The 27,226-nt window shown below is 42.4% G+C and overlaps 1 protein-coding gene across 13 annotated transcripts in view; it reads left to right on the top strand.

Annotated features, from left to right (window-relative positions):
* LOC108892381 (protein tyrosine phosphatase receptor type D) overlaps positions 1 to 27,226 on the top strand; it is a 344,319-nt gene that overhangs the window by 234,809 nt on the left and 82,284 nt on the right. For all 13 annotated transcript variants that reach the window (XM_051076295.1, XM_051076293.1, XM_051076297.1 and 10 more), the window contains one exon: positions 15,628 to 15,813. In XM_051076295.1, the coding sequence (XP_050932252.1) occupies positions 15,711 to 15,813 (103 nt within the window). In that variant the 5' untranslated portion in view covers positions 15,628 to 15,710. The remainder of the gene's footprint in view (positions 1 to 15,627; positions 15,814 to 27,226) is intronic.

Genomic DNA, 27,226 nt, shown 5'->3' with positions numbered 1-27,226 from the left:
GGCTCAACACAAAGTAACTGTGAGAGCCTGACAATTGTTGTGTGGAATTTGTGCTCGATTATAGTATCATTTTATATACCAGTGTATGTGATACATGTGCAGAATAGTTTTCATCACCCTAATTTAACAAGCGTCTCATGAGTGAAGCTCCAAACCAAGGCACCAAATTCTTCACAGCCCCCTTAAGAGCTAATCAGCCATCTTGCAATGAAACACTCCAGTTTATATTGGCCCTTCTCACACAATAGTCCCAATGTACGCTTGTTGTTGAGCTCAAAGGTCTTGGCAAGGATTAAACTCATCCTGTTGCTGTCTTGGTGATTACAAAATGCAGACAGGAGGAGAAAAAAAAGGTCATAATCTGAGAGGACAAAAATTAGGCCCAAAGTATTTTTGGTAACTACAAGCTGGACGGAAGTTTTTCACGACAATGAGAAAACGTCCCTCAAAAAATTGCCCTTGGAATGTGAGATCAGCCGTGAATTTTCAATCAACTCGACATTTTCTTCCTGCAAGACTTCTGAATCAGCAAAACATTTTGTAAATATGATGTCTAACCAGTTTTCAGGGACACAATATGCAGTGCGCCATTGGGTTGGATCTGTTTTATGTTAGAACTGTATGATAAATACACAAATTTGTGCCAGTGATTTGTTGTTTTGTAGAGGTTTCAGCTGTTTCACTAACATATACTGATAATAATGATAAAGTATACTGATAATTACAAAGTCACCAACAGATTTTCTTTTAAGTTTGTCATAACTGAGATTTACAGTATATACAACAGACTTTTCTGTATATCAACCTGCGAGCAGATGTTACTATAGTTGATTTAAAAAAGACATAATGCTACTTTTGCATTGGGTGACTCAGTCTATGTTAAGCATTTGAATTTTTAGTCATCATTTTGAACTAAATCCAAAGAAGTGCTCCCCCTCATTTTTCCCAAGAGGCACCCCTTGAATGAGGATCCGTGGGAGGATCCTGCACAGACTCTGGCTTTCAACATGCCGGAGACTCCGGCTGTACTTTCAAAGACTATACACTTCATCAAACACACTAGCAAAGGGGAAGGGGAGGATGACCCCAGTCACATATACACAACACTACTGGCACCATCACCAATTTATCACAAGTAATTTCCTCAGCTCTTGACCTTTGACCCCTCCCTGGGGCTGTGTTTGTATTGAGGGCAATGTGCCACTGTCTGAACTGTCTGTCTGAAGCCTCCCTAGAGGGACAGGGTGGTGTTTGCAGGAGAAATATGCTGCTTAAGCCACTGGTAGTGAATCCACCCTTGTGCCCAGCATGTGTCTCTGTCTCTGTGTGTATGTCTATCATTGTCGTCTCAGCCCTCTAGTGTTTTATGCATGCTGCTCATTAGCCAGACAATGGCTACTTACCATGAAATGCCATTCAGGGCAATATGTCAGCAAACCCTTGGGATGAAAGAGGAGAGGGTGGCGGCAGAAAGCGGTGTGCTTAGAAAGAAAGAGGAGGCTGGAGTGAAAGGACAGAGAGGTGAATATAAAAGGAATGACAGGGAGAGTCCGTGGATGGCTTGAGAACAAAAGAGACAACATGTGCAACAAATGAGGAGGGGGTTTGTATGTTTTTCACTGCAACAATCCCCAAATAAAGAACGAGCATCACCTCAGTTCAACCCAACAACCTGCCTTTTCCGAACAGTGACATTACAAGCGAGCCGAGTGAGTCAGACTGCCCTGACCTCTTGTGCTTGTGAGACCTAGCAGAGCGAGGCAGTGTTGATGCTCCGTGCATGCACCAGCCACACCGCTGCAGCCCTAACTGTGCCACTAGCTCCATCCAGTGTATGCTGGCTCCCCTCCCCTTACATCACCGCGTCTGGAGGCGGAAGGTGGGGAGGGGTACAAGATTAATGATGGTGCTAACCGCGTATTTATCATCCGGCTGGAGAGTAATGCGACACCTTTCTAATCTGAATATATTTCATTGGGCTGTTATGGCACTCAGCCCTGGGCCCCCATGTATGTGTGTGTGTGCTTGTACCTCGTGTGCGTCACTGGAAGTGTATTTGAATGTTAATCATATCTGCATGAGTCTGCGTGTGCTTGTAAAGGCATGAGAGCGCTGTGATACCAACCAGCCGCCATAATCGCTTGCGCTATCTACCCCGGCAAAATGGCCCTGTGGTAATTAGATAAAGATGAAGTTCCTCTTTCCAGCACGTTGGGGCCACGCTCTCAGAGATCCTCTCTTCTGATTCTCTCCTGCCTTATCAGGTGAACACCCGTCTTCCATCCTCCTCTCCATCTCTCCCTCTCATTCTCCTGCTACTTCTTTTTGGCACTCAGCAGAAATCAAGATGGATGTCTCCTCAACAGAGATGGGGAGATACTGAATGCACAAGGCCAAGATGAGGCCTGATAGGGCCCACATTGGGCCTCCCATTAGATTGGCTCCACTGTCTCCAGGGCTGCCAGAACTACTGAGAAACTTTGGAATAGAAACGGCTTGGTTTTGAGGATACTCTGCCGTGGGTGTTTTCAGATGGGGTACTCACAAGATGAGTAGGTAGTTTGTCCACACTTGGGCATGCACAAGACCACACACAAATGTGAAATTATGCAATAGTTTGGCTTTCTTACAGTATGTCATAATTACTGTTACCCTACTAATCCATTAAGGTAGTAGAATTTTAAAAGAGGGCAACAGATAAATGTGAGAAAATCTGTTCTGCATACACATTCTAAATCCATCCAGGTGTTTGTTCTCGCATATGGGGTCAAAACGTGGTCATGTGCATATGTAGCAAGGTAGGATAAGCACGAGATGTAGCACCGGTCATGGGAAAAGAGGATTTGTGAAATTCACTGACAGCACAGAGCATTTAAATGAATACTGGTCACATCAATAATTAAATGTCTAAGTCCATAGCCAATTACAATCAGTCACAAGGTACAGCCTCAGTCATAAGATAGTCTTTGTACTCTCAGGAATCCCCATTTTCAGCATTCAGAGAGCAGAATGTACAGGCTTATATTCTACTAAACAATCACAGCAGTGACAAGGCCGTCTAAATTTTATGCTGGAAGGGAGTACACACATGGGCACGCTTTCTTGCACAAAGAGGTTTTCTCCCAGAGATTATGTGTCTTGCTTTCTTGTGTACTCTTTGCCAATCTGCCATTTATGCAAGTGAATATATTTCAGACTCTGCAGCTTATTGTGCGCTTCATTGTTCAAGTTCATTGTAAGGCAACAAAGGGAGTGAGGGAGTTAGAAGACAATTTTTCGAGTGAGAGATTTGGATAAGGCCATCCTACCTACTAACTAACCTACCCACCTACCCATGCTTACATTAAAGTCATCACAACAGCAGCTACTCCTTGTACACTGGACACAAACTCAAAAAGATTATTAGAACTCATTACATATTCAGTATGCTGATAGGAGCTTGAGCTCAAATATCATAATTTCCTGGGATTACATGGATGTTAGTTAGTACGTCTTTCACTCTCCATGCCCATTACTCCAAATCAGGAACATCAATAGTTTCTAATGTTAAAGAATTGGCTCGGATTCATCTTTGCTTGAGACATTAAAATGGCTGAATACTCAAGGCAGCTCACAATGTGATATGGAAAGATAGCATAATTTTTGCAGCAGTCAAACAGTGAATTAACACAGAAAGAGACACTGGATTCACTTTTGAGTTTGTTATCATTGGTGGCTCAGGGACCAATTTCTCACCTGTCATGTACAAGATCCAGTTTCATTTCCCAGCCAGTGCAGGAACCTTTTCAACCTCCATCATGTCAAAGAAGAATAATAAGTCTGGTGGTAGATCAGCACAGACTGACTCATGATGTTTCAGTGTCATTACAGCCCCAAGCATCTTTGGCCAGAACTCAGCACCATTCCCCACCACAGTGCTCATATGAATCCCCAGAGGGAGGGACAGTTTATCTGTAGCAGTTAGCAGCTGGTGTCTGCCCCAAAGACTCCGATAGCCCCCAGCTAACGTTGCCACTTCAGATTCTAGTCATTTAGCAAACAAGTCAATCATGCACAAGGCAACTGCCAGTGACTTGCCAACGTCCCCTGTGATCCCAGACAGAGATGAGAGGGCAAAGAAGAGTCATGGCCTGCTGGGTCATGGAAATCAGGTCAAATTGGTCATCAGCAAACTATTTGGGTCTAGCATTCTGCTCTAATGATTGCTGTTGAAGTTGTTTGTAATGGCGAAAGATCAGGGGCCCTTTGTGTCATCTGGAGTCCACCTCTGTTCATCAGATCAGGGTTGAATATCTCATAACTAAGTTTAGAATTATGATCTGAACAAAGAACCTTTCACACATTTCCCACCACTGAAATATGTGAGTAAATGAGCAAAGAACCAGTTAGATAATCATGTTGCAGAATAGCAAAGGAATCTGTGGCCACCAAAAAATGTAAAATGTTGTTAAGGCAAATGAATCACATTCTCTCTGGCCTGTACTTTATGTCACAATGGCTTTGAAGATCTTAAAGACTGCTTTTGAAGTCAGTGTAAAATGTTCTTTTTTATACCATCCAACCTCCACACAGGAAATTCAGTTTCACAGGTAAACATCCCAATGAATAACTCTTCTATCCTAGTTTTTGAAAGGCATATCCCTCTTGTATCTCATTCCTTGTCTGACAAAACTGCTTTAGATGTGGCACTGGAAACCTTGGGGCTGACACTCTGCAGCGCCATGACAGCACAAGTTTGACAGTAGACAACGTTAGCGGCACTAACTCACTTGCTGTCTTTTGTCATTGGACTAAAGGAAACAGTAATGTGTGCACAGAAAATTCCCTTCTATTGGATTCAATTAGCTTCACAGAGATGGGAAATGTTATAGCTTTGTAGTGTTTTTTCTTTTATCGTGTGCAGCAGAGCCCAGTGCTCTCAAATGTTCTCATTTAGTTCATAGCTTTATTTGTCTGGCATTGACAATGTTACCCAAAAATAGAAGTTGGAACAAATGGAGCAGAATTTGCATTACATCAACACAAGGACCGTGCATATCTCCCCAACAAGTTTTCATAGGCCAAAGCAACTGGGTGAATGCCTTAGTCTGTAACAACAGTTTTTTATCAGGTAAATAAAGGGGGATGATAAAAGCCTGTATTAAAATATGAAATATAAGCACTCCAGAATCCCAAACTCATTCATTTTGCATTTGCTCACTGTTGGACAGCAGGGAAACGTTCACTCAGCTAACTCACAGATAGATAAGAGAGTTACTCATCAGTAAGTTAGACAATAAGATAGGAGTTTTGATGGAATTGCAAAAATGTCATCAGAATCAGATGAAGTCACAAATATTTTCAGTTCATTAAGTGCAGTCGAGGGAAGCTTAAATTTACAGACAGACTTAAAACCACCACCTTTATCTAAAGGTGTAATTCAATTTAGATAAGCCCTCACCATGTGGAAGAGCACCGTGCTCTTCGGTGGAAAGTTACTATGTTTACTCATGACCATCAGTCAATTTCAAAAGGTTCATTTCTATTGGATTTACTTACAAACAGTCTAAGCACAATGTAAACAACAAAACAAGCTAGAGACCCATGCTAACAAGGTAACCCATGAATTCAAGGTTACGGTTTGCTGCAGTTCCAAAATGCACACACAGGCATATGCACACCCACGTACTCATATCATCACCTACCCACACACTCTCAGGCACATGCACACATCCATACACGCATGCATGCACAGACAAATACGTCTCTCTCCCTGTAGTGCCCTCCTTGGCAAAATCTCAGTGCCAGTCTCTTAATGAAATGCTCAATTAGGGTCTTTAAATAGGTAATTATGCAGTGCCTAATCCCCTAGCTCCTGGGCCCTATCTCATTTAGATGACACTTGGGCAGGCAAAATGGGAGGGGCAGGCACTGGGGCCTTAGTTTCTGTCATCAAAGCCCCTCCATGGTGGCACAGGCGGTCCTGTTAATGATAAGGCACATCCAGGCAGTCAGTCAACAGCGACTCCCAGTGAGGGCCACTGACAGCATGGGAGATGGCAATGTCAAGCTTGACAGTGTCTTAATCATGTTTGTGAGTGTTCGGGGGTGGACTGCATTGGGTTGGGGGAGCTTGTATAAAGGTTTCTAAGAGGGTGTTAGATGTAGAGCGAGAGCTGTGTGATGTGGGTTTATATGCATTTTTGTAACGATTACCAAGTTAATTTTATATGAAACAAGGACAGAGGGAGAGAAAATCACTTCCAAATGTCAAACTGTGCATTTTGCTTGATGCCAGGCATTGGCAGAACAGTTCTGATTTCCTGTACTGACATTTGTTTGAAGGTGGCATTTGATTTGAATTTCAATCTCCAAAGTGTGACTGGAGAAAAGGACCCATTCATTCGTTTTCAGCAGCATAATAAAATGTCTTGTTCATGTGCTACAATATAATATCACTGACGGGGAACTGCTCTTGTTTGGTTGCTGACGTAACAATGGCAAGCATTTGTCTTGGTGAAACGACAAAGGGGGAATTGTTGCTTTGCCTTTGGGTGAACCATTGCTTTCCCTCAACTGAGCTGCACAAGCAGCATGCACTGCCTTTCATGAGAACAATAGCTTAGCTTGGCTAAAACACCTTTCAAGGGCGTCCAAAAACAAACAAAACAAAGTTTAGCTTTTCAAATCTATTAATCAGCAGCACCCACATCAAAGTGCTCAGTAAACTTTAGTAAGGATACTTGAACCTCTGAAATATTGAAACAGCTTTCTAAAATGCTGTTCATCCCCACCTAGCATGTCCTTTGACAGTCTTATCAGGATATAGATGGAAAAGCAGGAACAACACAATTTCATGTGTATCTGTGTGTTCAGCAAAAACATCTCATATCTGTGATAATATTTTTGTCCCATTGCCCTCCCTGTTGGCACTGATGTATTTTCATGCAAAAAGCTTTGATAAGCTGCCGGTTCTAATGCTGCCTGTCTGTTCTTTCAGTTGTTGACTCAGGCTTTCTTATCAAATCTGAGTCATGGCAAAAACACCGGTGCAAATAATACATTGAAAAACAAGAACCAGTGTCAGTGTTCTCATGGACAATGGTTTGACCAACTTTTTCTCAGCAAATACTCAGAGTAGAAGACGGGATAGCATTTATATATCTATGTAACTTGAAGCCTTTTGATAACAGTGACATAATAACACATAGATGTAACATATTTACCTTTTAATGTAGCTTAGATTAGATGTATAAACATCAACTGGCTGTGAAACAGAAGGGCAAGCATTACTTAAGAAATCCACAGGGATTGATGCTAAGGCCCTATGATGACTGCACTTATGAAAACATCCGCCGCATCACCTTAGGTAAAAGATAGCATACTGTGTGCTAAGCTAATTGAAAGGAAATTCACCCGCCGTTGCCTTATTGCACTACAGCACCCATAACGTGGCGTTACATTTTAGCTCAAGGTATATCAAGGCAAATTAGCATTTAGATAATGTGAGACACTTGGCATTTTAATTATTTTGCTGCCCTATGAGTGTAGTGTGTATGCCCCAAGCACCTCCTTACATCCTTCATGTGCGCCTAAGTAGTGCATTTACATACCAAACGGCTTGGCTTGTGTACAAAAGCCACTAAAATGTCACTACCACAAAATGTACCTTAGTGTTCAATTGTTTTGAAAAGATAAGGATGCATATTGTTGTTGACTTATGGCATATGTATTAGGGGGCAACGCAATTCCCAGTGCTGTGTTATTCAGTTATTTTCAATAGAGCTCTGTTCTGATGTTTTCTGCCATGTCGGCGAGTGGCAGTGGAATGCTGTTGTCTGTTCGAGGGCTCTGTACTTTCCATAAAACGACATGAGCTCAGGCTGGGAACAACCTCCCTCTCACCCTCCTTCCTCTCTCTCACTTTCTGTGCCTCACGGAAGCGAGATTATTCATCCTCCCACAGACCGTTGCAGTGTTGGGGGTATATGTCAAAGTGCCAGGAGCATGCAGTGCAAAGGGTATGCGTGCCTGTGCTCTGCCCGTATGTGTCTATTTGTGCACATGGATGCCTGAGTTTACGTGTGTGAGCATGTATGTGTAGGAGTTGTTTGTTTTAGACTGCATCTATTTGATTGGATGTAGATCTGATCCTGAGTTTGTGATTTTGAGGGTGACTAGAGTTTACATGTGCCATGTTACTTATCCTCTCAGTTTTTCACCTGCTGTCATCCCTACCATTCCTTCCCTTTAGGAAACAATACCTTTATACTGCCTAAGTAGCCTCGCAACTATGATCTCCTGTTTAGCAGCGCCTGCCTTCTCTCTCTCTATCCCTCATTCCTCTCTTCCATCTCTCACGCTGCCTGTATTAGGCGTACAAGCACAGACGGAGCGTGAGAAAAGCTGGCAGTGAGGCACATTCCCCTGCTTCCCTCCCTCTGCCTCTACCTCTCCTGCTCCCTAGCCTACAGTGCGCTCTCCTCTCCCTCCTCGCCTCCTTCCCTCATCTCCCCCTCCACATTACTTTCCCCTGCCCTCCTCTCCTTTCTCTCACCACCTCTCTCCCCTCTCTGCCTCGTTGCTCCCCTTATCCATTATATTTCCACCCCTCTGCTCCGCCCCCCTCTCACTCCCCCTTCCTTTTTTCTGGTTCATAATATGTAACATGATTTAGCCCTCCCCTGTTCATGCGGCGTAAATTTAATCCCAGCCATTCCAGGTTGGCTGCTGCTGCTGCGTCTACCATTTTTCTCATTCCCCCCCCCACCCCCCCACCCCATCCTGCCACACTCTCTGCTCCCGACACAATAGACTCCTCAAGATCCAGCCTGTTTGCATGATAACAAGTTCTTTCCTTATACTAAATGCTGATTCGCAAGGTCAAGCACGCCCCAAGTGGCACATTCTTGTGCTATTGAAGCCGCCCACACTGTGACAAGCAAACATAGCACAAGAGAAGGCCTCCCAATAAGCCAGCAATCATTTGAATAGTTTACACAGCTCACACGCGTACCCAAAGGCTGATTGTACTATGTGCTGTGATTTTATCTGCTGTCCATTGAAAAGGCATTGGTTGCATCTATTAGAGTTCAATAGGAAGTGTGTTTACTAGTGTCATCAAGGTCAGAGGAGGTGATCCAAACATGCAGACAAAGATGAAAAATGTTGCTTTTGTGTTTTGCTCCCCTGTGTCCCTAAAGCTTACCCAATAGCGCCATAACCTTGTGTGTGTGTGTGTGTGTGTGTGTGCGCGTGCATGCACTGTGTGTGTGTGTGTGTGTGTGTGTGTGTGTGTGTGTGTGTGTGTGTGTGTGTGTTTGTTTGTTTGTGAGCGAGTGTGTGTGTGCACCGTGTGTTGGTATGCGTTTAGGGAGCAGCACAACAGGGCACTGGGATAATCAGTCACTAGACTACAGGTCAGGGTCTTGCACTGTGGGGACCATCCATCTGAACCCAACAGCTGCTGGGAAACGTGGCGGGAGGAATGAGATGAGAGAGAAAGATGGGTGAAGAGAGAGAGAGAAAAAGAGAGGGAGAAAGAGAGAGAGGGAGAAAGTGGCAAGGTACACCAGGTAGAGAGAAAAGTCAAGGAGAGGCTGTTGAAAACAAAAAGAGCACACACAGAATGAGTGGGAGGAGGAGGAGCATTTGTGAGCTGATGCTACATGGTCATTTTAGTTGCTGAAGTGTATGCTCAAGGTCAGTTTGGGTGGGCTGAATTCTCATGAGGACCCAACCTTGCTCTTTGCACCCAAACAAGGTAACAGTTTTGAAATTGAAACACATTCTCCTTGACCCGTGGTTTTTAATAGAGTTGTTTTTACGGAAGTTTATGCTGAAAATGTGTAACCTTTATTTGCTGTGGCTAGTATTTGCGTAAAAGGGGGAATTATCACAGAAAATGCCTTACAATATCATTTGATAAATGAAAGTGTTCACAAGCTAGGTGAATTAATGTTATTTTACACTATTTGCAGTGTGACATTTCAAAGTCCAGTCCATTTTGCTTAGAGAAAAGGAGGGGGGTGCTTTGAAATCTCCTGGTAGTAATTTGCAAGGGACACACAATTGAGATGGGATTGTGATAGCTTCCTTGTCCTAAAGCAATAGCAGGTGCTTTTAAACCAATTATTAGTCAGACAAATGTCACCAGACCCAATTAGCTTCCTGCTGTGAATTTCATGTTGGGTGATTCATTCATAAGAAGACAAGATAACCAAAGTCATGAGCTACAGCAATAGCAGGATTTGCTTGTCAAAAATTAGTCGGGCTTGCAGGCGGAACTATAAACCCTGACTTTCTCAAACAGAAAGTCAGCTGGTACCACCCAAAGGATAGTTTATGACCGTGGGAGGCTTGTTTGAGGGAGGTCAGGGGTGGCAAAAAGGGAGGGGGAAAGAGTAAATAAATAAGTATAGCAAATAAACTCCTGTGATGTGCAGTTGTCAGGGTCTTTCATGTGGAGGCTGCACTTGAGGGCATAGCTTAGCTTAGCTTGAGGGATGGTATTACACATGCCGGCTGATTGGGAGCGATGTGTGAGAAACGGCCTTGTCACTCGGTCTTAAATCACACTATCGCGGGCAGAAAGAAAGTAGCGGTATAGAGGAAAAAGAGGAAAAATAGACAAGAGGAAAAACACAAGGGAAGAGTGGTTACAGAAAAAAGAACCACACATAAGAGAGGGACTTAATGCAGTGAAGAGAGACTGAGACTTTACTGTGGCATAAAAGAAAGTAGAAGAAAAAGATAAAAGATGGCTGCAGCTAGCATGTAAGACACATCGTGACTTAACCCAAACTTAACCTTGCTTGATGAGGAAGTGGGGATTTAAAAAGGAAATGGGTGGGTGCAGATGTATGTGGGTGGGAAGCTGTGATGTGCTTTGATGAGCTTATTTTATAAATCTGGTCATATGATATTTAAAAAACCCTGGGGGCACCATGAGTGGGTGCCTGTCACAAGCAGCCATGCTTTACTGTTCTCAGTGCAGCTGAATAAGGAGAAATGCTAGTGCTCAGCAGCCTGTGCCCTTTTATATGCCCTTTGACCTTGAGGTCGATATGACTAGGGTGTACACCCTGCCACTTTACGGTGCTTTTGTCTTAATTCAGTGGCACTGGGTCCTCAAGCATCTGAATCTTATTCCTGTCCCTGCAATCCTCTGAGCCATCTCGGCACGACCGATCGACACCATGACAATGTTCTCAAAGAGAGGAAAAGGCAGGGGTCAAAACAGAGGTCAGGTCAACGACACCTACTGACACACAGACAAAACAGAGCAATGTGTGTTGCTAAATTGTTTTACATAATTTTCATAATTTCACTATAGCATTTATGGACACCAGACAGCCTATTCAAATGACCAATTATGTGCTACATTTGCATAACATAATACAACCACATACTACAATGTAGCCCAGTCACTATTCAGTAATTACAGTGTGCAATGACACATTAATGGCAGGTAGGTAATCATTTATTTTTCTGGTAACTATCAAATAACTAACAGAGGTAATTGCAGTTTTTTAAATGTAGCATTTTCCACATAACTCGAGATAAATAAAAAGCAGTAAACAATGAGCAACTAAAAAAGAAAAACAATAAAACACCATCAAAATGATATGATCTCAATTTACTGTAATCTAGTATTACAGCACATCAACAATGAGGTACTGTTTCACAGACACACAGTGTGGTACAGACCAGTGTACACTGCGGTACAGGCTCATCAAAATTAAAGATGTCAGATAACTCTGCTCCAACATACCATGATTTATTCCCCAACTATCATGCCATATCAGGGTGTTATATTAGAGAACAGTTTAATTACATATTAGGTCAACAGTGAATGGAAGGTGATGGAATTTGCATCAGCTGCAGCCCTGACTCCTGTCCATTTTGTGTCCCCTCACTGCTACTTAACTTCACAACAAGAGCCAGGTTTCAGAAGCTGTCTCTGAAGCAGGGGCTGTCTCTTTCAGCATCAGGGCAAAACGAGAGATCATAGAGATCATTGTATTACTAACACAGCTGCCTACCCTGTGTGCTCAGTGCTATAACCCTGCATAGAGCTGTATTTTGGAAGTGTGCATGTGGGGGGTAATTACTGCATTCTTTAACTCTGCTATTCCAGAGGGAAATAGAAAGTCCTGCCTCATAAAATGAAGCAAATTCTTATTTGCGCTGCCTGGCTGGGCATGATACTAGGCAACTTTTTATAACACAAAGCGGTATGGATCACATCCTCGGTAGTTTTGCCGTGCTTTGTCCTTGCATGTGTTGGGCTAATTACAGAGGGATTGGCCTTAATAGATTTGGTGGCATTTTTGTGGCTGCTTTGGTCTGTTAGGATAACATACCGTAACTCCACTACTTCCTTGAAGTTCAATTCAGTTTGTGCATGAGCCTGAAATTAAAAACACCCCGTTTAAAAATTCCCTGGAGCTGGCCACAGTGAAATTAGTCAACTTGCACGAAGGATGAGTACAATATGGTACAGCTGCTATGCTCAAACCCATGTTAAAAATGGCACCATCAGTAGCATTCTCATGTCAGCATTTGTTTCTCACTGGCTGGGACTTGGTTTGCCAAAATATTACGGCATGCGAGAGAACATGGAAAGACACATTTGGCGTGAAGCTGATGTTGTGAACCTGCTGCTTTGGAGAGCTCATAACTATTCTGCCCGCATTCTTTCCCATAACAAGTTTATTGCGGTATGGCTGGAATATAAGATAAATATGACTGATTCTTTTGTTTTTTTTTTCCCTTTAATAATATTTCTCATCTAAATAGACCTGAATACCAAACACATACGCTCAAATGAGAACAGAGACCAGCCATTATGGAGAATATAAACATCCCTCCCTCCCTCTCTTTCACATTTCTGATAAGGATCATGGGGAAGGAGCGAGAGTAGACAGCTCAACAGCCCCTTTCTTTTTCTTGCCACACACTCCCCCCTTTTCTAATTAACATTGTGCATGTTGTCAGGCTTTGTTTAATAATGCATGATTGCTATCAGCAGCAAAATCCTTTGAATGAAGCACCACTGAATGGGAACACAATAATACCACCGGGGGCTCAGGAAGAAAGACAAGATTGTTTTTTCTTTCTATTGTAATAAATGTTCAATGGAAAGCATCAGTGCCACCAAATGTATGAAAGTGAAGGCGCAGAGTGCAATGCAAAATGGCCATGTTGAGGATAAAATGGGCAAAGGTGGTTCCGCCTTTGAGGTAGTCTTTTTATATGGGCAAATGGAAATGGTCAGCTCATACATGTAATTACAAATGCATGCACACAAGCTTTCGTACAAAACAGCTGCAGTATTTAGGCTAAATCCATCGTCAGATAACAATGCAGTTGGCAAACTGCTGCTTTTCTGCCAGGTCTGGCAGGTGGCTTGTCCCCCCTCAGCACATTAGGAAGGAATCTGCAGGGCAATTTACTTGTAAAAATTAACACCACAAATCAACACCAAATATAATTGCTTTCAATTTTTGTATAAATCAAGGTTTTGGGGGATGTTATAGCTGTACTTACATTAGCCTCTCCTTGTATTTACTCATATGGCACAGCCTCTTGGTTGTCTCACTGGTGGTTACACAACATACAGATGGTTTTGTTTGCCTCTATCAGCTCGTGTGTGTGTGCACGATGGGCGTGAATAGAGAGGGGGAGGGCTGCTGAGTACTGTTCCTTGTGTGCTGCCTAATGTCATGTCATTATGGAAATTCACACTTCATTAATTAACCCAAAGGCTATCACTTAGATTTGGAGGGGTAGATGCGTAAAACAATAACTGGAGGAGACAGACAGCTGTACCTGCACTACGTATGGATCACACTGCGTTTGTATCCCCTCAAACCCAGCTCAGGGCTTTTCAGTTCAGTTGATTCTAATCAAATTCACAGTTGCTACAAACACTACTCATGTGAAAATATCTAATATCTGTCTAGTGCCCTCAAATGTATGTATATGTATACGCATCTGTGTTTGTAAGAAGCATGCATGCGTGTGTGTTGGAAGTGGTGTGAGCGGGGGATGAGATTGCCTCAAATTGATTCCCTTCGCCACACGTCCCCCGCTCTTGCGCTTGCTGCTAGCCCTGCGGCGCTTGAAGACAGGTAGTCGTGTCTATCTCCCCCCAACACAAATCGAGTGTGACAGGTGCGCTATCTTCCCGTCTTTTCTGCCATTTACAGCCCACAGAAATGAAAGAGGGAGAGCTAGGAGCGAGAAAGAGGATGATTGGTAACAGGGAAATGAGGTACTTTGTCATCATCGGGCCTACTGATTGGGCTTAGGGGGGCTTGTTTTTCCTTTTTTGCCTTTTAGTGGGTGGCGGTCAAATCTGCAGATAAACAGGCCAATAAAATATTATTTCTAGCAAAAGCATTTACATGCACAGTTGCTGTCTCCTGAATTGACAGTTACTAAAACTTCAGAATTCCACAACTTCAAGAGATCTCGCATGTTGTGCGTTTGATCTCACGGTACATAAAGTATCTGAAATGTCATGGTACACAAACCATGTGCTGGTCTGCCTCAACCAATCACCACAGCTGAAACAACAGCATCCCGCTGAACAATGCAGGGAAACTCGCTAGCCTGCTAACCAGCAGTACAGTATGTCATCAAAGCTCACACACTTGGATTAGCTGGGAGCTGTGTTACGAGCCGAAGACTACCGCAGAGCATCCATCACTAAGGATCAAGCTCTGGCTTAAGCATATGGATGACAAGGGATAGAGCCACTCTGCAGCTAATACTAGCTCACTATATCACATTGATTTTCACAGCCATGTAGTGGCCCTTCGATAAAAGGCTGAAACATGAATGGCAACACTTGGCCACTCAGTCTTATAGATTGTTGTTTGAGCAGCGCTGGATAAAAAAGAAAATGTTTGTGTGTGTGCTCAAGCTATGCAACCCCATCACTTTGTATAGGCATTCAGAGCTATTAAAGCATCTACTGTGGATTAAATGTGGTGTAAAAGGCAGATGAATTGGTTTATTGAACGTGTATATCACAATGTTACTAAAAGACAGCATTTATATCTTGTGTTGTACTTTAAAAAAAGACTCAAGATAGTCTCAGCAGGCTCTAAGTGGTCACATTCACTTTAACTCCCAACTATAAAATAGCTTTCAGCATTTATGAATATTTCCTGTATTTCCTGACTGCTCTTACGTGCAACAGGGGTGTTCTTTATATGAAACAGATACCAACAGTGATCTGAGGAGAACTTCAAATGTACTCTTATTATGCAGCGTATTTAATTGGTGCTCGCGACCAAAGCTGTGAAGACAAAATCTTATTAGTTCACCCTTTCATCTGTGTGGTTTCTCCCTCTCTCTTGCACACTCTATCTCTCTTTCTCTCATGCACACGTGCACACACATTGTGTGAAGTGACTATTCCATTTAGAGAACTGTCAGAACATACCCTGTGAGCACATCAGCCTCTTCCTATCCTCTGTCAGCTCCAGCCGAGGCTGTGTGGGGGTATGTCAGAAATGTGCAGGGATAGATAAAACCCATGGAGCCAAACAGCTTTGTTTCATTCAGTCCCTCTCTCTCTTTTTCTCTCCCTCCTCCTTCCCTCTCCCTCTTCCTATCCCTCCTTGCCTTGCATAGGCTGTGAATACCCTGCATCTGAGAAATCAGACCAGACTGACTCACAGGGCTCTGTGAGCCAGCGCCACCGAGGCTGCCAAAGCATGCTGGTGCCAAGCTGTCCCACCATGCACAGAGCCAGACCCACGCTGCTGCTGCCGCTGCTGCTTGTCCTGGGTCTGCTCCTCCACCTCGCCGACGCTCAAAGTAAGTGGACCGTTGGCTTTCACATGGGACTCAAGTGTTGAGTCTTGCTGGGTTGGGGTGGGGTTGCAAGGGTAGAATTGGTTGTGGTTTTCATTGATCACGTATAAATAGTTGATGTAACACACATGCAACTTCAATAACTACATAAAACGTGTTCATGAAACATACACTTCATGGTATATACTGTTATGGGACTGCTGATACACTGGGGAGATATTACCACTACCAGAAGATCTAAGATATAAGATCTTTTACCAAAGTTATATAATAAGTCCATTTAATTATAAGAAAGTCAAACACAAAATTCAATTCAATAAGGTTTTAGTAAATTAGTCTTTTTTAAAGCCAGCTCTGCGAATTAAATTAAGGGAGGAAATACCAAATCTCTATTAGTTACGGTAAAAAAAAAAAGAAAAAAAAAAGAAAAATCAAATTTAAAGTCCCCCCTCCACTCAAAAAAATGTTTTGTTCATTGTTACTTCACTTGAATGTTTAAGCAGAGTTTGATCCCAGAAGACTGTTTTCAAATTCATCTGCTGAGTGGGGGAAAGTTTCCCTATATTATACTTAACATCTGAGCTTTAGGTGTGTGCACACACTATGTTTGTCAGTTGTGCTCCAGTATGCAAGACACTGAGAATGGACTTTTCAGTGTGAGTCTATTAGTTTGAGTTTCAAAATGAGCAATACTCACTTTAATAAATTCTGGATTCTTCAACGAGAGAGAAGATGTAAATATATTTTTATGAATTTTTTATGAGATAATTTCACTTTTATGGGAAAGAGTATATTTAGATGGGTTTTCGATGTTTTTGATGTAATAGATCTTAAAATACTTAATTTACATCTTTAAAAAATGTTTGTATTGATACCTTAAATCTTGTATAAGTCAAACTCTAACATGGCTACAGGCAAGTAGTAACCTTGTCATTTTGTGCTTCTCCCTCTCTCTCTCACACACACACACACACACACACACCTATATTTTGGAGTGATCCCTCTCTCCATCTCTCTTAAATTTCAAAATCAAAATGTGTTCAAGTCCCTATTTTCCAACCGCTTCTTTCTGCCGCAAAAACTATCACGTGAACCAGAAATGCTCATACCTCAGCCAAGAATCTCATGATGAGAAGTCATTGGAATTGAGTTACTTGACATCAGACACCTGCCCATTGATGTGTGACAACAGTTTTCAAACCTCATTGAGCTCTGGTCCTGCACCACCGCATCCCCCCTCTGCCACCCTCTCTCTTTTTTTTTTTTTTTACACTAAGATCCATGAATCATTAGCCTCTGGAGTCACAGCGGGACGAATAAAAGTTTTATTGCTCCCTTTGCGCCAACTGAAATCCCCTCAGTTCAGCTGAATATCTCTGAATGAAGGGATCATTCACCCAAGGTCATATACAACGGAGCCACGCAAAGTGAAATTGATGGGTGAGATTTTCAACTTTGTGCTTGAGAAATGTTCCCTGCAATCTGTTCAAATGTGTTTTATTTTTTTTCTCTGCCTCTCGCCACATATGTCTCACAGCAGGGGAGAGGCAAATGGAGAAATGTATTCTCCGTTTATCCCCCGTTTTATGTGCAGCTCCAGGATTTATTGACACAATTTAATTATGGGACCTTCCCAAAACGGCATTAATGGTCGATAAACGTTAGCATTGAGGGGGTTCTTTAGTAGCTACAGTCTCTTCTTCAGAGCTCCCATCTTCCACAGACTAGAGTGAATTTACATAACAACATTTGATGAGGAAAAAAAAAACATACTATTGCCAAAACCTTTCCTCAGACAGCTGTCTTGACAAAACTTCCACTCTCGCGTGTCCAGACATTCCACAGTCACATTTGAGCACAAATGTAACAGAGACCTGCACAAGTGCAGTCAGCAGCCCCTGAAATCTTGACGCCTCAGTGCCCCCCACGCCCCCATTAATTTCCTTCCTTTAGCCGTCTGGCTGTTAGCAGCTGCTGCTACCCCATACCCTACTTAGACAGCTGTGCTGGGTCATCATTTCAAAGCCAAAACAAACTTATCATGAGGTAGCCACAGTGGCTGACTGTTAATGACTGAGGGGGAAGGTGTGGGAGTCAGGGAGGTCACAGGGATGAGGTGTGTGTACTGTCTGTAACCAAGGTATGAGTACAAGTGCCTGTTCATAACCAGAAACACTTTAGGCCTTTCATATTTGCCCTGGGATTTATCTTTGCTCCATTCTGTTCCTGCACTGCCTGCTCTCCCACATGCACGTGTTTGTTCCTCCCCTTCCCAACTCCCTTCTATTGTTTTTCTCACTAATCGCTCTCTTGCCAGTTTTCTCCTCATTTCTTATTTGGGCTTTTTCTTTCTACTGCTTTTCTGCCTGCATCTTTGTCTTCTCCCACCCTCTCCCCTTGCTATTTGGAAGCAGTGCAATAGCCCCTTCCAGCGACTCAGAAGCTCCCTAATTTCCCATACTGTGCCGCTGCATATGCATAAGCAGCCCAGACACTCTGGGGCTCTCTCCCCCATCTGCGGTGTGCACCGAGGACCAAAAAGACCTCCACTCAATTTCATCCGCTCCTAACTAACCCCTCAGCACCAAAATCCGACTGCATTTCCGAAGGGAAAGCTGCCCTCTGTTGGTGCTCTGGATCCATTTGAGTGTGAGCTAGCCTCCGGCTGTGGACATGGTGGAGGATATGAGACATGCGAGAGCAGAAAATGGCTGAGTCGGCCTGCTCAACAGATGGCACGATCCTCTGAGCCAGTCGTATTCACTACCCCACACAGTGGACACTGCAGCCCCCTCTCAAGAAAAATGCCAATCAGTCCCCCTAATAAACATACAATTCTGTTAATGTGTTAATTGGAGTGCTACCAAATGTGTTCCTTCTGCAAATGTTTCCAAGTGAGACCAGTATGTAGCTGGGAGGAACATAATGGATTCAAAAATCATCTTTAAGGACTGCGTAGCGATGTTTCTCTGTTTGGTCTGTTGGTTTGTTTTCACTCATTGTTTTGTCTTTGGCCTTCTCTCTCTGTTGCTCTCTCTCGTTTTCTCCTTCACCCTGTCCCCCTCGCTCTTCAAATGCGGCCCATTTAATTTGTGTGGCAAATTGGGCTTGGCAATAGCTTGAAAGAGGGGCATAATTGTCCCTGGTGAGCCAAGGGGACACAGCGCGAGAGAGGGAAGAGCAGGGAGGCAACAAACAATTCCTCTGTGTCTTTTGCTTAACGGTAATGCAAAAAGGAAACGTCGGAGGATGAGAGGAATGCTGGAAGTATCTAACATCTCCACCTGGGCAGGGATGAAGCACGCTAAAACTTTGTTGTGGATATCGGAACTAAATAGCTTGGCTGTTCATTAACTTGATAGATTGTTTGTTTCTCAAGCCCAACACAGATATGAAGCAAAAACAAATCAGGTGTAAGATGTTAGAATGTGTCATGTTACTTGGAAGTTTCCCACAGGCTTCATTTTGTGATTGACAAAAAAAATATACCCACATCAGCCTATAATGATTGAGCTACATTACCAGAAGTGGCTGAACTGCAAAAGTGAAAATTGCTGACTGCTGTGAGAGTTTGTTTCCCTCAATGAACAAATTCACATCAAAAATACAGTTTAAAAATATGCTGATTGACAATATGCTGAGTTATATCTGTAGGGAAAACCAGTTTACAAACACCCACGCACTTTTTAGCCTGCTATACCACATGCTGTGTTGGACCATGTCAAACCCAGGGCCTAATAGTGTTATAATTGATTCCTCTCATTGCTGGTGGATTGCATAGTGAGTCCCAGCGAGCCAGTGCGCTTCTCTTTAACACGTCAAATGTGTATCGACGGACTCCTCCAGCCTCTCTAAACATTACGATGTTAACACCCAAACCTCATTTCTCTCACTTGTGCTTATTTACAGGCAGCTGTGAAGCACGCACTCGCTCACAGCATCCACAGGCATCTAATGTATATGCAGTCATTTTGAGCCTGCAAAGGTGTAACACATGAGACGAAAACAGCAATTCGTCAACTGATGCAGCTCTTTTTGAGCCATTACAGTGTGAAAATAGCACAATGGGGGGGAGGAATTACTCACATTTTAATGCAACTTAAAGATGGTAACGTGCAATAATCTGAGAAGTTTCTCTCTCCTCCTTCAGTTAAGTGGACTCTCATTTTTTTGGCAAGGAACCAGTTTTCCATTTGTTCACTGTAAGCTATGCAGAGGCAAGTTACACCTTTATGATCCTAGAGCGTGTTTTGCTCTAAAAGTAGTGATTTGGTTAGGAGTACTTTAGTACCAACCCAACAGCACCTGATCATCTAGTATGTTGTGAGTGGAATGCAGATGATTATAACTACAATTTCAAGTCGTACTTAGACATCAGTACACATAAAAAACATCAGGTAGATGCATGTTAAACAATGCACAAGGATACGAAAGCATGCACACACACACACACACACACACACACACACACAAAGATGCACTAGCAGTCCTGTGAAAATGACAATGTTATAATGTAATGCAATAAAAGAGCTACAATGTTGACACAGATGAATGGAAAAGTCCCAAATACATGCACATGCACATGCACACACACACCCCCTGAACAGGATCACCTTGTAGCAAGTCCAAAAGCTAGTGATACTCTATTCCCCAGATAACATCAGGCTGTAATATGTGTGTTTTATGCATGCCTGGCCTAATATGAATTATTGTAAAATAGTGTTGTATTTGCATATGAGCTTCCGGGCTGTACTGGAATTAGCATTTTTACAACAGCTCAAATTAAATCCCTCTGCTTAATTTGCCTGCATGCTAATTTGATTTAAATTGAGTCTATTCCATTCCCTTTTACTCTCATACCCACACAGTGCTAACATACAAACCACGCACACAAACACTGATTCAAGCTCATGCACACATATGAACGCACACTATGTACTCTTAAGAGCTGCAGCCTACATTCACCACCCCACACACTGCCTGATACACACTGAATTAGACACAGAAATGAATACATATAGCTTATATGTTTATGTATCCACGGAAAATGACATTAAAGCAGGAGGTGAACCGAATTCGTAGCTTTTTTCTTTTTTTTTTTTATCCAACTTTATTCCCCCTTCCCAGTCTACCACCTCATTTATCATTCTGCCGGACACTGCTCAAGTGGAAATCTCATTGTTGGCTCCACTCGTTCATTTCAAAACGTGTCTTAGTACAGTACATCTTTAAAACCGGCATCAACATCTACAGAGAGGGACAGAATACGCATCATGTTCACACTTCAAATAAATGTGGTGAAAACACCTTCAGCTGAGTGTGCCAGTGCTTAATTACCATCTAGTTGTTTGGATGAAGACCTTGTGACAAGACTGGGAATCTCAGATAAAACAATGTTATCAGTGCCATGCAAGATGCTTCTCGCTCGCAGGTTGAACGAAATGAGTAAGAAGTCATTATCATTTTCTTTGGCTGAAAATGCCTGAACCAACTCCTTGTCAACAATGTGCTATGCAATTATGTTTAAAGGTTGTATCAGGCCCATGATTAACTCCATGAATGCCGATTTCTCTGGCAACTACACCCAAGTGTATTATTTAAGGCCATTAGCTTCTTCTGTGGATCGCAGTCATTTTGCCTTGCACTAAGACCGCAGAATCGCACAAAAGCCAAGCAATTTTCACCAAACTCCTGATCCTCCCACTCTCAAGAAAAGCAGATAATCACATACAATATGGAGATGTTGCACAGGCTAAGATGTAGGTAATTAAAGGCTAGCCCCAAGCCACTAATGCTATATCTAAGTGCACTTATGTCTCCAAGAAACATTGACTTGAAAATGGTGGGGCAATTTAACCACGCTGTACCATTCCTGTCTCAGAGTGCAAATATTGACAAGACAAAAGCACCATATAAGCCAAATTGTAAATGCATTGGAGTGGCAATCAAACTCCCAGAATCCCTTTCTCTGAATCCATATATTTGAATACCTCTACATGAAATGACTGGGTCTATCATACTGTAAAACAGTATGGATTTCAGTCAATCTGGCACCTCCTTACCTGTCATTTGAGCATTTAAAGTGTCAAAAAAAAGAAACAAAAAAAAAAAACAATAGGGCCATGTTATCACAGTGCAGAAGACTAGGTTTATATACTTAAAGTCTCTCTCAAACATGCACGCTCTCAAACAAAGGGTACCTTGTAGCATGCCTTTGAAGCTGGGATCAGCCAGTGAGCTGAGCACAATGCCAGCAGTCCTGCATCTGCTGGGCTTACACTTGGCATGATTCTGGCCTTGCTGGCATATGTACTAAATCTGATCACCCTTCATACGCTATGCCAGTGAACTGTATAACAATGCAGGTGTTTCATGACATTGCCACAGTGACAGTGCAATTAATAGATTGATGCTGTAGCTGCAGCGATGGGATTACCGGACCAGTCAGGTCTGAAATACATCAGTGCTCACTGCACAGATGATGTTTTACCGCAGTGTACAATAAAGAGAGAGAGTACATATCATCTACACATGCTGTAATCTAAGACTGGGAAGTCATACAAAAACAGACTGGGGGGCAAAGATTGTGACAGTCTGATTCAAGATGTTTTTACCACGTTTATGGCTCTCATTTATTATGTTCACGACCGTATACTGTAAGCGGTGATTGTCTGTTGGCTTTGTTTGCATTAATGCACTCTTGCAGCAGTGGCTGATTTATCTCCCGACTCTGGGTTGACTCATTAAGCACGTTCTGCACACAGGTATCGCAGAATAAATGGTCATTTAAGGCAGGTTCAGCTAAAGCATGACTTTGCCTGCGATACCTTCATGGCTTATTAATCGATTTTACGCTAGTAAAGCAGACCCATGATTACGGTCTCTGTGAGTGTGACCACTGTGTAAGTCCAAGAACAAGTTTGTATTTTGTATACCATAAGCAAAGCTGGTAAACTTAAAACTATAAGGAGCCAAGAGATAGACGTACCGTATGACAGAGCCTGCATGGAGGCAGGATTTATTTGTTATTCTATTAATAAATTATCTTTCTGAAAATATAAAAGCCACCTGGATATTGCTGAATGCATCACTTTGTTTGAGGGAGCAAAATCCTACCTTCCTGCCCTGTATGTCTAGAGGGAGGGAGAGTGTTTTTGTGCACTTTTATAGCACAAAACTCCTCTATTATAAAAGCGTTTTTGAATTCTCTCTGCTGCTGAATTTATGCATCTATGAGTGTGTGTGGTCGTGCATGCGCGCTTGTGTGGTTAACACCTGGCCCTAGGCCGGAGCTTTGGTCTCACACCAGGGGTCTTAAGAGTGCGACACATTGCACTGATCTCGGCGCAGCACATTTGTGTGCCTGTGGGGTATGTTGAGATTCTGCAGTGGGGTTAATGGTCTAAACCATTCATCTCCACGGAGTGCCTCAGGGCAATCTCTCAGTCCCAGCCAGAGAGCTTACATCCCCACCTTCTTACCTACAGCACTCTCCAATGCTTGATGCCGATTGGGAATCTTTATGCCCCAAGCTCCTCTTGTCACAGCTGATTTACATTTGGCGGAGTGATGGAGTGAGTGCTCAAAGTCCATCTTTAGAGAGCCGTCTTTCTCACCCAATACTCTCTCACACACTACATCTGTCACTCTCCTCTGTCACTCTGCCCTCTCCCTTGTTTGTTTGCTTGCTTGCTCACTCATTAACTCACTCTCTTGTGCACTTTTTCACACACGCTGTGTGACTTTGCGCTCGCTCCCTCTTTGGCTTCTCTGCACCATCTAGTGAGTCATGCCATTTCAGGGGCTGAAATTTATTGTGACATGCAGCTTTAGCGTGGTTTATTAGTTATGGCAAATGAGAATGAAAGCCTCCATTGAGAGGTGAAAGTGCTCTCACGCCACAGCCAGACCCATAGGCTTTTCTAGTTGAAACTGAGCCAGGCTCTCATTTCTAATGGTGCAGCTCTCTAAGTGCCCATCCCATCACACCGTGAAACATGGAATATAAATTCTCACACTCACACACACACGCGCTTATTTGTGAGGAATTTATAAAGCATCAATCATAACATCTATGAACAGTCTGTTTCCCCTTAACTTTAATACTCCCTTGGTGGTGTGTTTCATGTCATTCATCATTCTCTCATCAGTTAATTAATTACCACAATACCCTCCGTCACTTGAATCATGATGAAGGATATTTCAAGTTAAGTGTAGATAATTAATGTACAGCAGAGAGGTAGTGTGACAGTAGAAATCGGAGTGGTTGCTTCAAAAGGTAAGACCTCATCTGGTTTTCCCCCCTCCCTCTGAATCATAAAGGGCCTGTGAAGGTGAACATGCAGTCCAACATATTTCATCACAAAATTTTTGTCTTCTGAAGTTTGATCTCATTCACTCCTCATGCCGTCATCTGTTATTCCACTCATCTCCCCACTTTTATCTCTCCCTCAGTCTGATGGTTAGTACAACAAAGTGTATGGGGGGGGGGGGTTGGAATGCTGCTGAGCAGACTTGATGATGTCAGAATTTATGCCTACATGGATTTCTTTAAGTACACCTTCCAAAATAGGATTTTCCTACAGTCTCACTCATGCCCCTCAGAGAGAAGGAAACTAACACATGATCAGAGAGTCTTGCAGAGATTCCTTTTCACTCCCTCACTCTCCCTGCCTGCTGCTGCCAGGGTAAGACGGGAATTTCACACCGCATGATCTGTTGCCTCTCATTACACGGTGCAATTTAATTGGGTGCGCTTTTCCCCCCGTTGTGATTATTCAAGGAGAGATGTCCACGGAAAGGATAAGCTGTAGTTTTGCCATTAAGTCCCACAGGGATAGCCTTATTTGTGTCTTTGGTCAAATTATACCAACTCCAGTGGGAGGAGAATGCAAACACCCAGGAGACATTACGCAGTTAACAGGTAGCAAAGGGCGACTGAATGGCCTGGTTAAACATGGTTAGATTAGATACTTGCAGTTGTTTGGGTGTCTACTGATACTGCACGTTGTTTTCATTCTGCATCAAATACAGATTTATCTCAGATCTCATTCTCAAGTAACTTATTTGCACTGAAATGTACATAAAACATAAGATCATGACAAATTATTGTGATTTAAGAGATTTTTTTACATGGCCATTAAATGGAATTTTGCATGTTTGGTAGTGTTTGGTAATGTTCATGCACATGCAAGTATATCCATTTCATTTTACATACTGCCACATACTGTATTTGATATGTGCGCATTCCAAAGGCATACAGTATATGCTATCAGAAGCAACAATGCATGGTTCTACATATATTCATAGTCTGAGAAGTATATACTGTATGTATAAAAATAGCATTTTGTTCTCCACACACATACAGAACACCTAATGGAACCAAGAGATGGACAATATGGCATATCTGTAATAATATGCTTTCATTCTCCATTACTGCCAAAGAGCACCACTGATCAGATGGTCTGGAAAATCCACTTTGAACTATGCTAAAAATAACTGCATTCTGTGACGTCTGCCTCAGTAATGTGCTATATGTGCAGTATACAAATGAAAAAACTTTTGTTTCCAGAGAAGACAGTCACAGTTACTGGTAAGATAGCTGGAAAATAAAATAAATTCATACAATTAAAATACGACCAGCAATCAGTCTAAACTGCCACAGACCTGGATTCTCAAAAAGCCATGGGACCCCGACAGATTAGGAGAAGGTATATAGAGAAGAAAGTAAAACATGGGAGAGAAAGAGCTTAGATGGAGATTAATTAAAAGAATGGGTGGATTGACTTTCAAAGGCATTCAAACCAGATGAGGTGATACGAACGAAGGAAAGGGAAAGCTAATGTGGGTTACAGGGATTTCTTTTATGTTTCTCGACTGCTTAACCACAACTCCGTTTCTTTTTTCTTTCTTTTTTCTTTTTTTTTTTGCAGAGCTCAAAGATAATTTCCAAAAAGTAATCCTGGAGCCTACAACTTTAATCCTACAGATATGATTAGGTTCCTGACATCTTATGAAATGATCTCAACCCTTTTTTAAGGATCTGAAATTTGGTAATGAAAGTCAAAGGTAAACAGATTAAAGATATTGCAGTTTGGATTGAATGTCACATTTTGATCTTATTTCAAGTCTCTTGTCACACACAATGAAAAAAGTCAACTTTTATCTAGAAAGTAGTAGTCATTAAATTTAACTTCAACCAACTTCTATCAAAGCTTGGAGTCAACATTACAAGGCTACATGAATTAAGTGAGTTTTTATTTGTGTGCACAGCGGGAAGCACTTTGGTTTTTGTACTATTGGCCGATGGCAATATCATTATTATTATTATCATAGCAAATGCATTATGGGAGGGAATGGAAGAATACAGCGGGTTTATACTGTACTCTGGCTAAGAAAAAGTGCACTGAAATGCAATCATATGTTAAAATTGTAATCCATTGCAACAGACAGTAAGGTAATAAGCAGTGAAAATAACCCAGGTCCAGGCGACTTAGTAGTAATCAATTGGATGCATAGTGACTAAAGCGATTCAGGGACAGAGATGGGAGTCACAATAATAGCAAACAAAAAAGCAAAACAGAAGCATGAGAGGGTATTCTTATCTCAAGATGACTGCTATCTCGTGGAAGACAGCCACTTTTGTTTTGCCATGCCTCATTGTGTGGCGTCTTTGAAATCCACAAGGGCCTGTTACACAGCATTCATTTTGTTTCATCACTCACACAAAGGCTTGACTGACATTATTTGAGATAGTTTGTTTCAGGTACAATGAGAGTAATTATTCAGGCTGCATTGAGAACAGAGAGAGTACCAACAGAAAGTAAGCAATATTACTGCCAATGATAGAATATTACAGCAAATTGTTAATAAAAGCTACACAAAACTACAGAAATCATAGACCCATTTCATCTGAGCACCAGTCCTGCTTCATGCATCAGCTTTTTCAGCCTTGCTAGTGAATGACAAAGTCTGAGTAGCGTGGGGCTGTAATGGACACAGAGTCATATCTTTGGTCAAGGTCGCTTGTGGTAACATTTGGGTTTGAGTCAGTTAATGAGCAAAAATCAAAGTCAAAGTGGCCACACACTGGCACTAAAACTTGTAGACCATCCAAGGCACTCCTGGCTCTCTAGAAAATTTTAAAACAACTGCAGCAGAGAGGAAAGTTTTTCAGCTTTTTCAGACATATCTAGTACTTGTTATTCTTCCCTTATGTATTCAGGCGCAGTGGAGCCAGTGTCCATCACTTCAGGAGTGTGCCCTTGGTTATGCCTGCAGAAAAGCACGTTCCTGTTTATTGCAGTCCTGCTACTGTTCCCAGCTGCCCCCTTTTTTCCCCCCTACACAGGGCTTCTCAGAAAGCAGATCTATCCACCCGGTCACTGCTCTACATCTGTACAAGATATATATATTG

Source organism: Lates calcarifer, linkage group LG15 (assembly GCF_001640805.2).
Source record: "Lates calcarifer isolate ASB-BC8 linkage group LG15, TLL_Latcal_v3, whole genome shotgun sequence".
Lineage (NCBI taxonomy): Eukaryota > Metazoa > Chordata > Actinopteri > Centropomidae > Lates > Lates calcarifer.
Note: the sequence above shows the minus strand (reverse complement) of the source record. Positions and strands in the feature narration are given on the sequence as shown.